This window comes from Fukomys damarensis, unplaced genomic scaffold (assembly GCF_012274545.1).
Source record: "Fukomys damarensis isolate Sample0158 unplaced genomic scaffold, DMR_v1.0_HiC HiC_scaffold_16, whole genome shotgun sequence".
In the NCBI taxonomy this organism is placed as follows: domain Eukaryota; kingdom Metazoa; phylum Chordata; class Mammalia; order Rodentia; family Bathyergidae; genus Fukomys; species Fukomys damarensis.
This window is the reverse complement of record NW_022900928.1, coordinates 101,805,949-101,817,124: the sequence shown is the minus strand read 5'-3', so window position 1 is coordinate 101,817,124 and position 11,176 is coordinate 101,805,949. Positions and strand designations below refer to the sequence as shown.

General features: G+C 39.1%; 1 protein-coding gene across 3 annotated transcripts in view; it reads left to right on the top strand.

Annotated features, from left to right (window-relative positions):
* LOC104856650 (aldo-keto reductase family 1 member B10) overlaps positions 1–9,633 on the top strand; it is a 23,138-nt gene extending 13,505 nt beyond the window's left edge. Inside the window, exon 11 of one of the 3 annotated variants that reach the window (XR_778684.3) lies at positions 9,540–9,593. Coding sequence is in view for 2 of the 3 variants with exons in the window: in XM_010616148.3 (XP_010614450.1) it covers positions 9,540–9,618 (79 nt within the window). In the remaining variant the exon portion in view is untranslated. Of the gene's footprint in view, positions 1–9,539 lie in introns of all 3 variants that reach the window. The other 2 variants (XM_010616148.3, XM_010616150.3) reach the window with 2 other exon arrangements.
* The last annotated feature ends 1,543 nt before the right edge of the window (positions 9,634–11,176 follow it).

The window sequence follows — 11,176 nt, the reverse complement described above, 5'->3', positions numbered from 1 at the left end:
ATATATATATATAAAGGTTGTCTCCCTTTATGATATCAGTTAGTAAAAATGAGGAGGAAAACTAACTGGAATGAAATTACTGAATTAGAGTAAACTAGAAAACTGATCAGGTAGTTCTCAATGTATTAAAATGTCAAAGCTAAAACTCAGAGATACAGCAAAACAGTGTGAGTTAACAAGATCACTAATGTTTTTAAAGTGTACTGAAAGGTTAAGAGTGTAGCTCAGTGGTGAACGTGTGAGATCCTAGAAGACAATTATGTAGAACATAAAAATGGCAAAAGGTTATCAAACTTCTACAGTGCTCTCTGTAGTTACAGAAAGACGATGCTTCCTTTTATAAAAACTATTATAAGGAAAGCTTTATAATAGTTTTGGTTTTTAAAAATTTTATGAGCAGTGAATATTTATTGGCTCCTGGATTTAATGCTTAATACATTCATAATGGATATCTTTTTATTTCTGTAAAAACAAAACTTACCCAGGCTTAAATGTTTTACTGTCTCGGTAACATTATAAACCACAATCTCTACATATTACCTGAGACATTTTGGATGTCCTATTGACTTTTGAAAAGGCTGTTTTTTCTGCATTTCACACTAATTTCCAAATATAATCATCAGCTGTGAAGTTGTTGGCTAAATTTTCAACACCATGACTTTGCAAACTCATTTTCCTCAGCCTCTTTCACTTTGGAGCTTTTGCTTCTTGTCATGCAAGGTAAATTGTTAATACACTCTTTCCCACCAAGCCAAAAGCTGTGATGTCTTAGAGGAGTATAGGCTTATGATCTACAAGTCCCAGCTCATTCTTTCTCTTAAAAACCTCTTTTCCTTTTCTTGTGTAGGAAAAAGGTAGCATATATATTATATAGCAGGTGTTTTCTTAAAAGTATAGAAGAATTAGTTAGAAATTGATAGAACCTACAACTCTTCCTAAAATACTGATAATTTCATTTCTGTCAAAGTAAGCTCCCTTTCTTCTACTTATGTCCCATATTAAGTAACTTCAGAGGAAAAAGCTCCTGCATACTCTATACCGTACTTAATTTAGAGCTTGCCCCAAAGCCCTGGACCTCTTGAACTTATTTCCTTAATTTTTGCCAGACTCTCAAAAGGAAACAGTGATCTCACAAAAACAAACTCATTCTACTCCTGTCATCTCTAATTCCAACAGGAAGGGTGAAGCTTCCATCTTTCAGCATTGCTTGGACTTATTTATAAGCAAACAGTCAATATTCTTAAACTGAAAACCCAGATGTGATTTTCTTTCTCTAAAGTTCGGTAACTTAATTCCATCTTACCAGTGAGCTGGAAGCCAAGCACTCAGACAAGGATTTAAGACACCTGTCTCATCATAATTATTAGCCAGGCAAGATCATTCATTATAAATTCACCAGTTAGAAAGCTGTTCTTTCACAACCACAGCTCCAGCTGCTCTGAAGAGCTAACAGTTTTGTTTTGTCTCTAAGGAGGCCCGCTTCTGTGCCCGCATCGTGCCGAGGCTGGCAGCCTAGGCAAAGTGTACCTTCAAGGCCACCATGGAACTGCGGGCTCTGGACCACAGATTCAGGAGCCTCAGCCTCTGCCAGCCACGGTGGGGTCCCTCCATGTCTTCAGCCTCGCAGTCTAACTAATAACAGATGCCCCCAGTGACCAGGAATTCAGTTCCCGACAAACACTTAGGAAGACTTTGTGCTTAGAAAAGTTTTTCTCATGTGTCTTCCTATATTTTCCACCTATAGATCTCAATTCTATATGCCAGGACAAGGTAGAACATGTCTTACACTGTTTCCCGTGAAATGTATCCACATATTTAATATGGCCTTTAGGTTCCATGTTATACCCAATTGTTTTTGGTAAATATCACCAGTTAATGGATATTGCTGAAAGTCAACCAACTTAAGTTCAATATTATTGATTTAAATTATGAATTAACTAGCTCATTGGCTAATTTATTAATATTAAATTGACAGATCCATTAAATCAATTAATACAGTTTAAAACCAACATGTCGAAGTTAATAGTAACAGTGTTAAGACACTGGAGAGGCTGAAGCTAAATCTCACAGGATGTCAGCATAATGTTAGGTTTCTTCTGAGACCACAGTTCAGTGTCCAATTTTGCAAATTTAAAAACTCATTTTTAAAAATTAACTTTATTTTTGTCAAGAATGACTCTGGGGATGATCCATTATAATTTAGTATAGTTCCAATAAACAGAACATTTGGAAAGCTAACTGAATGCAAGAACAATGAGTATAATAATAAAAACTTAGGCCTCAGTCACCCGCTGTCTCAGCTGATCCTAACAAGTGCACACTCAGAAATGTGCTTGCTAGCCAGTGAGTGAGTTTTCTCTCCGTAATGCAGTAAGGAGAGTCTAACAAATTCTGGACAAAGGACTGTTCTTTTTCACAACTGTGTCGCCTCAATCATCTCATTTCCATATTTTTCAGGATATGCAGTGGCTACAAGTCTTAGCTGTAAACACAGTACTTATTAAACGAATGATGGAATGAATGAACCACAAATCACTAGAATAGGATATGGCCAGTTGAAATTTGAAGGACTAGAAGGATCAGAGTGTAATTTGTTAATTTCCTTTTTACTTATCCAATATTTTGGAAGCATTTTCTTTCCAGATAATATTTGCAGAACTGCCGCTCTACACTTCTCCCTGTAGGAAACACTCCAATCATTAACATTTGTAACTTACCTTTCAGAGTAATAAGATATGGATCTCAACGATGAGATATAGGATATCTATTTTTATTACTTTCCATTTAAGAGGGTATAAATTTCCATATATTCTCTATCTAATTCTGTGGATGTGCCACAGAGAGCTGACTGAGTACTAGCTCCTGTGCTCTGTCTACAGCTGAGAGGGGCTTTGGAAAGGACAGGATGGGTGGTGTCAGCCCTACAGAGAGGGGAGGATGTAAGGCCATCTGCCGCAGCCTGTGGAGTTGAAATTTGATAGTGGGTTTCAGGGAGTCTCAGAACCGCTTCGCCAAGGTTTGCTGGAGGAGTTAGCTAAAGGTGAAAAGAAGGAAAGTTGAGCAGCCCTGAGGTCACTATAGAGGTTATATTATGAATCTACAGCTGAGACAGTGCAGAATTTTGTGACTTTCTGCAGGAGCAACTGGCTACCTACAAAGCAATAAGATAGACTTTAAAGGGCCAGAGACTCAGCTCAGCGGTGCCTACGCCTGCCTTACAAATGCAAGGTCCTGAGTTCGATCCCCTGTACAAAAAAAAAAAAAAAAAAAAAAAAAAAAAAGATTGACTTTACGCCCCGGTAACTGTTAGCAAGGTAATTAGGTGAGAGAGTTCATGGAGGCTTGTTGGCATTAAGAAATGACTCTCTGATTGTATCAAGAGAAGTTAAATCCCAAAACCTTGAAAATGTACGGCATACTTAGGGAAAGCCAGAAGTCCGGTATGGTTGGCAAAGAGGAGACACTGTGAGTAAATAAAATTTGTGGGGTTAGGGTAAGGAGACATAAGATGATAGGTTTAATGGTTTGACCTTTTACATCTAAATTAGTGTTTGTGAAGTGGTAACTCAAGGACCATATGCCTAAGAATCACCAAGGATACCGGTAAATAAAAAGATTTCTAATGAATCATGAGAAAGAGAGGGAGAGGGAGGGACAGAAGAAGAGAAGAAGGGAGGGTGGGACAGAGGGGGAGAGAAAGGAGGGAGGGACACAGTGAGAGAGAGGCAGTGAGGTAGGGAGGGGGGAGAGAGAAAGGGACGCTTAAACAGAAATCCTCAGATCCTGGGGCAGGAAATGTTTCAAAGCCAGGGGAAGACTGTGGACCTGGAATGGTTTCATACAAAGAACTTGAGAGTACCTATCTCTCCTTCATGGCTTAGATTTTCCTATTTATATGGTTTATTTTACATTTGTATGGGTGCTCAAAATTTTCTTGTCCTTAGCCAAATAATCCCACTGTATTCTCAATTTTTTGCCTTGTCTTGCCTAGTTGAGAAAAGATACCATCACTGTGTTGTCCAAGCTGGTCTGAAACTCCTGTAAATTAGTGCTATATGACTTCTGTGGTAATCTAAAGAGATCCTTCTCCAAGCTTCAGCCTCCTCAATAGCTGGGACTATACATGTGACCCACAGCACCCAGTGTTTTAATCTTTTACTTAATACCGCCATTGTTTGTCTCACCCTCTCAAATTTGAGGCCCCCTTGGAAATATATTTGTACAATTACTTTACCTGAATTTGCCCAAGCCACTGGACAGCTTGGTTGAGACTCTGTTGCCACCCAGTGGTCTTTGGTCACCTCACAGGTCTATGGTGTCTGGACCAGGAATGAGATGAGTGAAACCAGGACAGAGGTGGTCAATTTGGAGGTAAGCATTCAAAAGTCGAGTTCACAATGAAAGTAAAGAAAAGGTACAAGAAATACAGAATATTAAGAATTAATAGTCTAAAAGAATTTCAGAATTAGAGATCTTGACAAGGACAATGGAGGAGTATTCAATGATAATACTACCAAAGGGGTGACTGTGGTTGTGCATAGATGAAAAAGACAAGCGGCAAGTTAAAGTTGAAGGTCAGACTCTGGGCGTGGTAGCACACACCTGTAACCCCAGAACTCTGGAGGCTGAGGCAGGAGGATGGTTGTGAGTTCAAGGCCAGCCTGGACTATGAAGCACCGAGTCTCTGTCTCAAAAAAGAAAGAAAGTTGGAGGTCAGAGAACTCAGAGTCAGCTAGTTATAAGGGCCATTCACATTCTTTACTCAGAGTTGTGTCCTTTAGGAGTGTTCATGGTATAACTTCTGGGTGAGATATAGTTTCAAACAGTTGGTGTTTTCTCTTCCTCTCTCTCCATCTCTCATTTTGGGGATTGAACTGAGTGCCTTGTACATTCTAGGCAAGTGCACTACCATGGAGCTATATCCCCAGAGCCTTAGTTTCTTTTTAAAATTAATTCCTAAAGGACTGTATGGAGTATGCTTTATATAGTTTGAGTTCCATTGACCCCAGGCAAGTTTCTATACCCTCCAAAGCTTACTTCCTCTTCCATCCTTCCTGAGTTTGTAAAGTTCTTAGGAATTATTCCACTTCATCATCTTCTCCCAGGAAATGTGAAATTCCTGAACGTCTGCCTTCTGGGTAACTTGTTCTTGATCACGAAGGTATTTGGCCAGCCTGCTAGAATTTCCTCCTTCACTCCCCAAAGGCAAGATGATTATTCTAAAGATTAATTTTTCCATTCCTTGTCCAGCAGACTCTATATTTCTGCCATGGAGATCTCACCCAAATCACCTGCCTGACTCACCCCGACAGACCTCTGATTTCGCTGTTGTTGGGCTCACTACCACTAGCTCCAAAGCCAAAGTTTGCAGTGGGTCCCCAAGTTCTGGCTGCCTGAATGACTGCTGGCTGCTGCTCTGATGACTCTTGTGCTGGTCTCTTGAACTTTAAGACATATCTGAGGCCAACTTTTATGTAAAATAACTCCTTTCTTTGTCAGCTACAATAGTGGATTTTTCCCTAACTTTTTATCACAGAAATTTAAGACATATGTGAAGTCAAAGAGAACGTACATTGAATGTTGTGCACATACTGGTTGGCTCTGTGGCCTCTTTCCCCTCTTTTTTCTGACTATTTTGAAGCCAATTCCAAATACCACAATTCCAAAAGTAATTTAAGTATACTATCACAAAATTAAGCAAAAGGTTTCCAATGTTATTCAATGTTGACTAAAAATAGTTAAAAGTAGCTCTTTTATTAGAAATTTTCCAATTTCAGCCTTGCACTAAAAGAAAAAAAACTTTCCCCACAACTGAAAATAGTACTCAATTTTCCACAGTGCTAGTTCAGTAACACTTGAAAGAGTCAAGCATTCTCTCAGAGTACCCACTAGTGAATAATGCAATGAATTATCACAAGTTCTAACATCTTGCTTTTTCCTAAGCTTTATAAATTTGTCCAACTAAGCCTTTGCTCCACACAAAATTTTACCACCATGAGTTATACTACATCTTAGTGCAATCTACTTCAGGTTCTACTGAGCTAGAGATTTTCTCAGTTTTTCAAAAACTGTTATTCACTTGTTGTTGTTCCACATGGAAAAGTCACAGAACTTAATGCTTCAGTCACTTCAAACTCCATACATATTGGTATCTCAAAGACACCGGAACAGTCGACTCATCAGAGACAAGGAAAGACACTCAGAGCCCGGAGCCTTGTTTTAAAGTATCTATTGACATTGCTCCCAGTGATCTCTGATCTCCAAACCACCGCTCTTATGACAAGGGTGCTATATTCAAAGGTTATTTTCTCAGGACAAACACCTAGCTTCTACAACCAAACACAACTTGATAAAGTTACTGTTGCTAAGCGGCTTTCTTTGCTTGCTAACAAATAGGCCTGTTGCAACCTTATGTACATTTGTAATTCTCACAAAGAAATTCTACTGTGATGAGATAGGGTGTTTTAAATTACCTAATGTGTGTGCCTGTTGCTCCTTTGGGAGTTGGGAATACTGTAATGGTGGTAGTCTGGTAATGTTGACACAGTGTATTATTTTAGCAAGTAGCATCAATGCACAATAAACACATGCTTTCCCATCTAATTCAACAATAAAATAGGCCCTGTGCTATAATAACTTAGAGGTGAAATGGGTAAAGTCTGCTTTTCCTGTTTTGACAGAAAGGATACGTACTGGTAATACAAAATACACATGCTTGCCACATGAAATGTGGCTATTACTCACTGGGCAGCAGTATAAAATGATGGAGAGGTCCATGTATGTCTTTGTTGGAACTCTTCAACTCTGCTCTTAAAACTAAAATGCAGCCATAAACAATATGTAAACACATTAGTATGCTGTATTGCAGTAACTCTTCATTTCTAATACTAAACTTCAATTTAGAATAATTTCACATAACAAAATATTTGTTTTACTTTTTCCAACCACTTAAAATATAAAATGTAAAATATTATTCTTAGCTTGCAGACCATCCCAAAACAGGCAGAGAACTGGATGCAACCCATTGGTCATAGATTGCCAATCCCTGGCTGGTCTAGACTCTTGTACCTCTAAACATTCCACAGACACGTCAGGTCCCTGAGTCTTTATGTAATTTATCTCCCATCTACTGAGGTGTATGGATCTTACTTAGGCATTCAGAGTATGGACACTCTGCCAGGTCCAGTTGGCAGAGGTCAGCACAATAGCCAATGACCAGGATGTCTGTGTGACCACAGACTATTGCCATTGTCAAACACCTGTCTAATTTAAGCAAAGATTAAAGTGGGGAGTCAGATGACTATTCATGAAGAGGATCACTACTGCTTCCTTTAAATGTTTGAGGGTTTACATTTAAAACTTCAAATGTTTGATACCAAATACTGTAGGGTGATCCATTACTTTCAAATTACTATCTTTGCCTGGGGCCCGGCATCAAAGGGGCCCTTTGGGGCCTATACTTCGTCTTTCCCAATATAAAGACATATTCCATAGAGGATCAAGGTGAGGGTTCTTCCATTTCTAAGTGGCCCACATCTTCTGACTTGGGTTAGAACTCAGTTTATCACTCAGCCACTAAATATCCTCACTCTAATAAGGAGGTTAACCCTGTTTTGAGTTACCTGGTATCCATGCCATCTTATGCATGGCTCTGAAAGTGTCTGAATATCTACTTTTCATAGTGTAGAGTTACTCTATAAATAGCAGTGGATCCTTTTGAGGAAGGATTGTTATTAGATACTGCAACTACTTGCTATGGTGCTGCAGGGACTTGAAGAGGACACAGACCTTCAATCAGTGTATGCTAAGTCTGAAACTATTTCTGTTCCCACAACTGGAAAAGTGACCATGGCTTTTTAGTTGTGGTGCCAACCCACTCAACAAATTCACTGTGTGCCCATATATCCTCCCTGAAGATAACATGTTTTATTAGTCTTTACTGAAGATTCCTGAGGGTTAAAGCCCTCCAATTATCACTCTGACCTCATTATCCATTAGGACAGTTGCATCTGTCTTCCTACAGGCTTGATGTAGCAATTAACACATTCAACTAATTCCACCAAAACTTACCTTCCCCCTAACAGCTATATGCTGACCCTACTCTGTGCTATTTCTGACCCTATCACACCTATTGACATCAAGGAGCCTTTTTTTTTTTTTTTTTTTTGCATGGTGTCTCCTGCTGTCAATCCCGACCTCCGGGGAACAGGCAACACCAAGTTTCTTAAGATCCCTGTGTCTCTCTCATGACTGTGTTCCATATTACATTAGAGGAGATAGTGTCCTCTAGGTCTTCTTGGAAAATATCACAACATAGCAGTTCACTGGTGATGCACAGTAAGTCAGCTATAACATGCTGACCTCTCTCAGTCTTTTGACCTTTTCCTCTACCAAGGTCTCTCTAACATCTGCATCTCATTTACTGTAGGCACAATTTTTTTTTTTTCCGAACTTTCAGGAGATACTCCAGCAGTTCATTGGGAATGGCTCCAGATGTCATTGCTGGAACAAACTGAGGGAGGAGAAAGCAAAGAACAAGGAAAATGAAAGAGACCACATACCCTTTTCCCACTATTAAGTCCTCTACCCAAAAAATCAGTTCTTAACTGAGAGGAAACAACTTGAAATGGTTTACAGTTTGAAGTTTTTAACTGGAAAGTGTGTTTTATTCCTGAAAAATAAAACTTCAAATAACCAAACATGAAAGAAAAGTGATTGGAAAGCCACTGGAACTGCCCACCTTATATCCAAAGTATAGAACAAATAGTCAACAGTAATTTTGAAGGCAATGGTAGAAGAAAAACAGGCTGCTAATAATGACAAGTAGTTCAAATAACTAGTTGCCCAAGAGTTGTGGTACAAATGGTGTCTCGGCCTTGGACTTCTTTGACTTATTTTTTTCCATTTAGAAAATGTGTTAAAATAGGTCACTATGGAATGCATAACCACAAGGAATTCTGTCTTTATAAATACTGAGAATAAAATATGTTAATTCTGCATACCCTAATGTGTGAACTGGTTTTGGAGGCTGGGAAATAAAAACAAAGTGCCACGCAGAAGTTTTAGTTATGGACCTCAAGGAAGGAAAACAGTCTTGTATGTGGGGATTTATGGGGGTTGCTGGTCAAAGAAGTTTTCATGAGGAAGGAGAACTTGAGTTTGATTTTGATGTAGACTTTCCAAGTAGAGGAAGCAACAGAAAACATAGTACGATAATAGGTTTGAGAAATATGATTTAGATGAAACAGAGATCCATGTAGGGAAGTAACAGAAAACAAAACATGAGAAAACACCTTTGGGTCCTGGAACAGGGCAGCAGATTTTGGATTTCATTGGCATGCATGTGCTGAGGTTTGGCTGTTTAGGTGCCCCTATGAAATTCCTATGCTGGGACCTATTCCCCACCCCTAGGTGATATTAGTAAAAAGTAGTGCATTCAGGAAGTGGTTAAGCAATGAGGGCTCTGCTCTCGCAAATGGGATTAATTTGTTACCAAAAAATATCAGTGAGCCTGTTTGTTCTTCTGTCTTTTCCACCAGGTCAGATACCATCACCAGACACAGCATCTGCCAGCACAGTGATCTTGAACTTTTCATCCTCCAGAACTTTAAGAAATAAATTGTCTATTGCTTATTGTTTTAAAAAACCCCGCCTGAGGAATTTTGTTGCAGCAGCAATAATGGATTAAGAGAGCATAAGATAAATTGATTGAAAATTTAATATTCCCTTAGTATTTCCAAATAATTTCTTCAAGTTCTTGTTTATAAATTCAACTTCAAGATATTGCAAGTGGGAGTAAGACTCCACTGAGGAACCAAGTGGCAGGGACTGTCTTACAACTAAGACCTGGGGGTGGTTGTACAATACTTTTCTGGACAGGAGGGACTTAGCACACAGGGAGAGCTCTAAAGGTTTTACTCTGTCTACTGGTCAGCAGTAGGAAATGGAGGCAGACAGGTTCCTGTTACTGAAGTAGTACTTCTGGATATGGCAGCCTCCAGTAAGCCTCCATCCCTGTCTGATCCCAGTTTGGGGTCAGAAAGTGAGCAATACACCTCTGTCCAGTGCAACAGGCACCGGAATCCAGTATCAATATCAAAACACTCTGTTTGTGTTAACAAGCATGGATGAGGAAAGCAGTTGTGGAGAGGATATACTTTTTTATTTATCAAGGAATGAATATCAATACCAAGTTCATCTTCAGTTCTTCCTCTTCCTACAGAAGAAAGTGATTCTGGCCTATAAATTCCCGCTTGACCATCACCTCCCTGATAAATCACAAACATTAGATCTTCCAATGAATTTCTTTCCTCATTCCTGCAGATGATCTCCATATGAGTTGATTTCATCCCTGTCCCTTCCTGTCCCCTTCTGGACACCTGAAGTTTGTCACTGACCCTCCTCAAACAGCACCCAGATACGCAATGTGGGATGACTAATAAAGGAGAAAGAAAAATTCCTGTGCTTTGGCCTACATACTACAATTCCAATTTCCCTAGCTAAAGATTAGTTTAGGACTTCATTTTATTTTGTTGGGTTTGGTTCAGTTTAGCAGCCACAACATGCTGTTGACTCATTCAGCTTCTAGCCAAAGGAAACTCCTAAACCGTTTTTCCTCCCTATAATTTCTTAGTAGACTTGAATAAATAAAGAACTTCTCACACCCCTTAAATTCCATCTTGTTAGCTTCATTTTCTTCACTCTAGTCTTCCACACATTAATTATCCTCTACCATTACTACTGCACATAGAGTCTTCAAATTAGATCAATTTTCCAATGCTGCCTTTTGTTGAAGGCATAGCTAAAATGTTTAAATAAGATAGAAGGCAACATAAAGCCCCGAGACTTGTCACAAGAAGCCTCTTAACAGGTTGAAGGACACTCATTAATAAACATGGGTATGACCACTCAACTGGGTATACATTATCTAATTGAGCTAAAATACAGCTAACATTATTCTAATGAGGGATCTTGCTAAATGCCTTGTCTAAGCCCACACACAAATTATGCTGCATTCATTCCATCTTCCAGTCTCAAGACTCTTATCCACAGTAAAAATAAATCTCCTGAAGAATGGCTTATTCATGGGGGATACTATATGTATCAATATAGTATTGATATAGGTGCATTGCCTCAGGAGCATTCCCCTCACCAAAAATTTTCTCAAAATGACCCC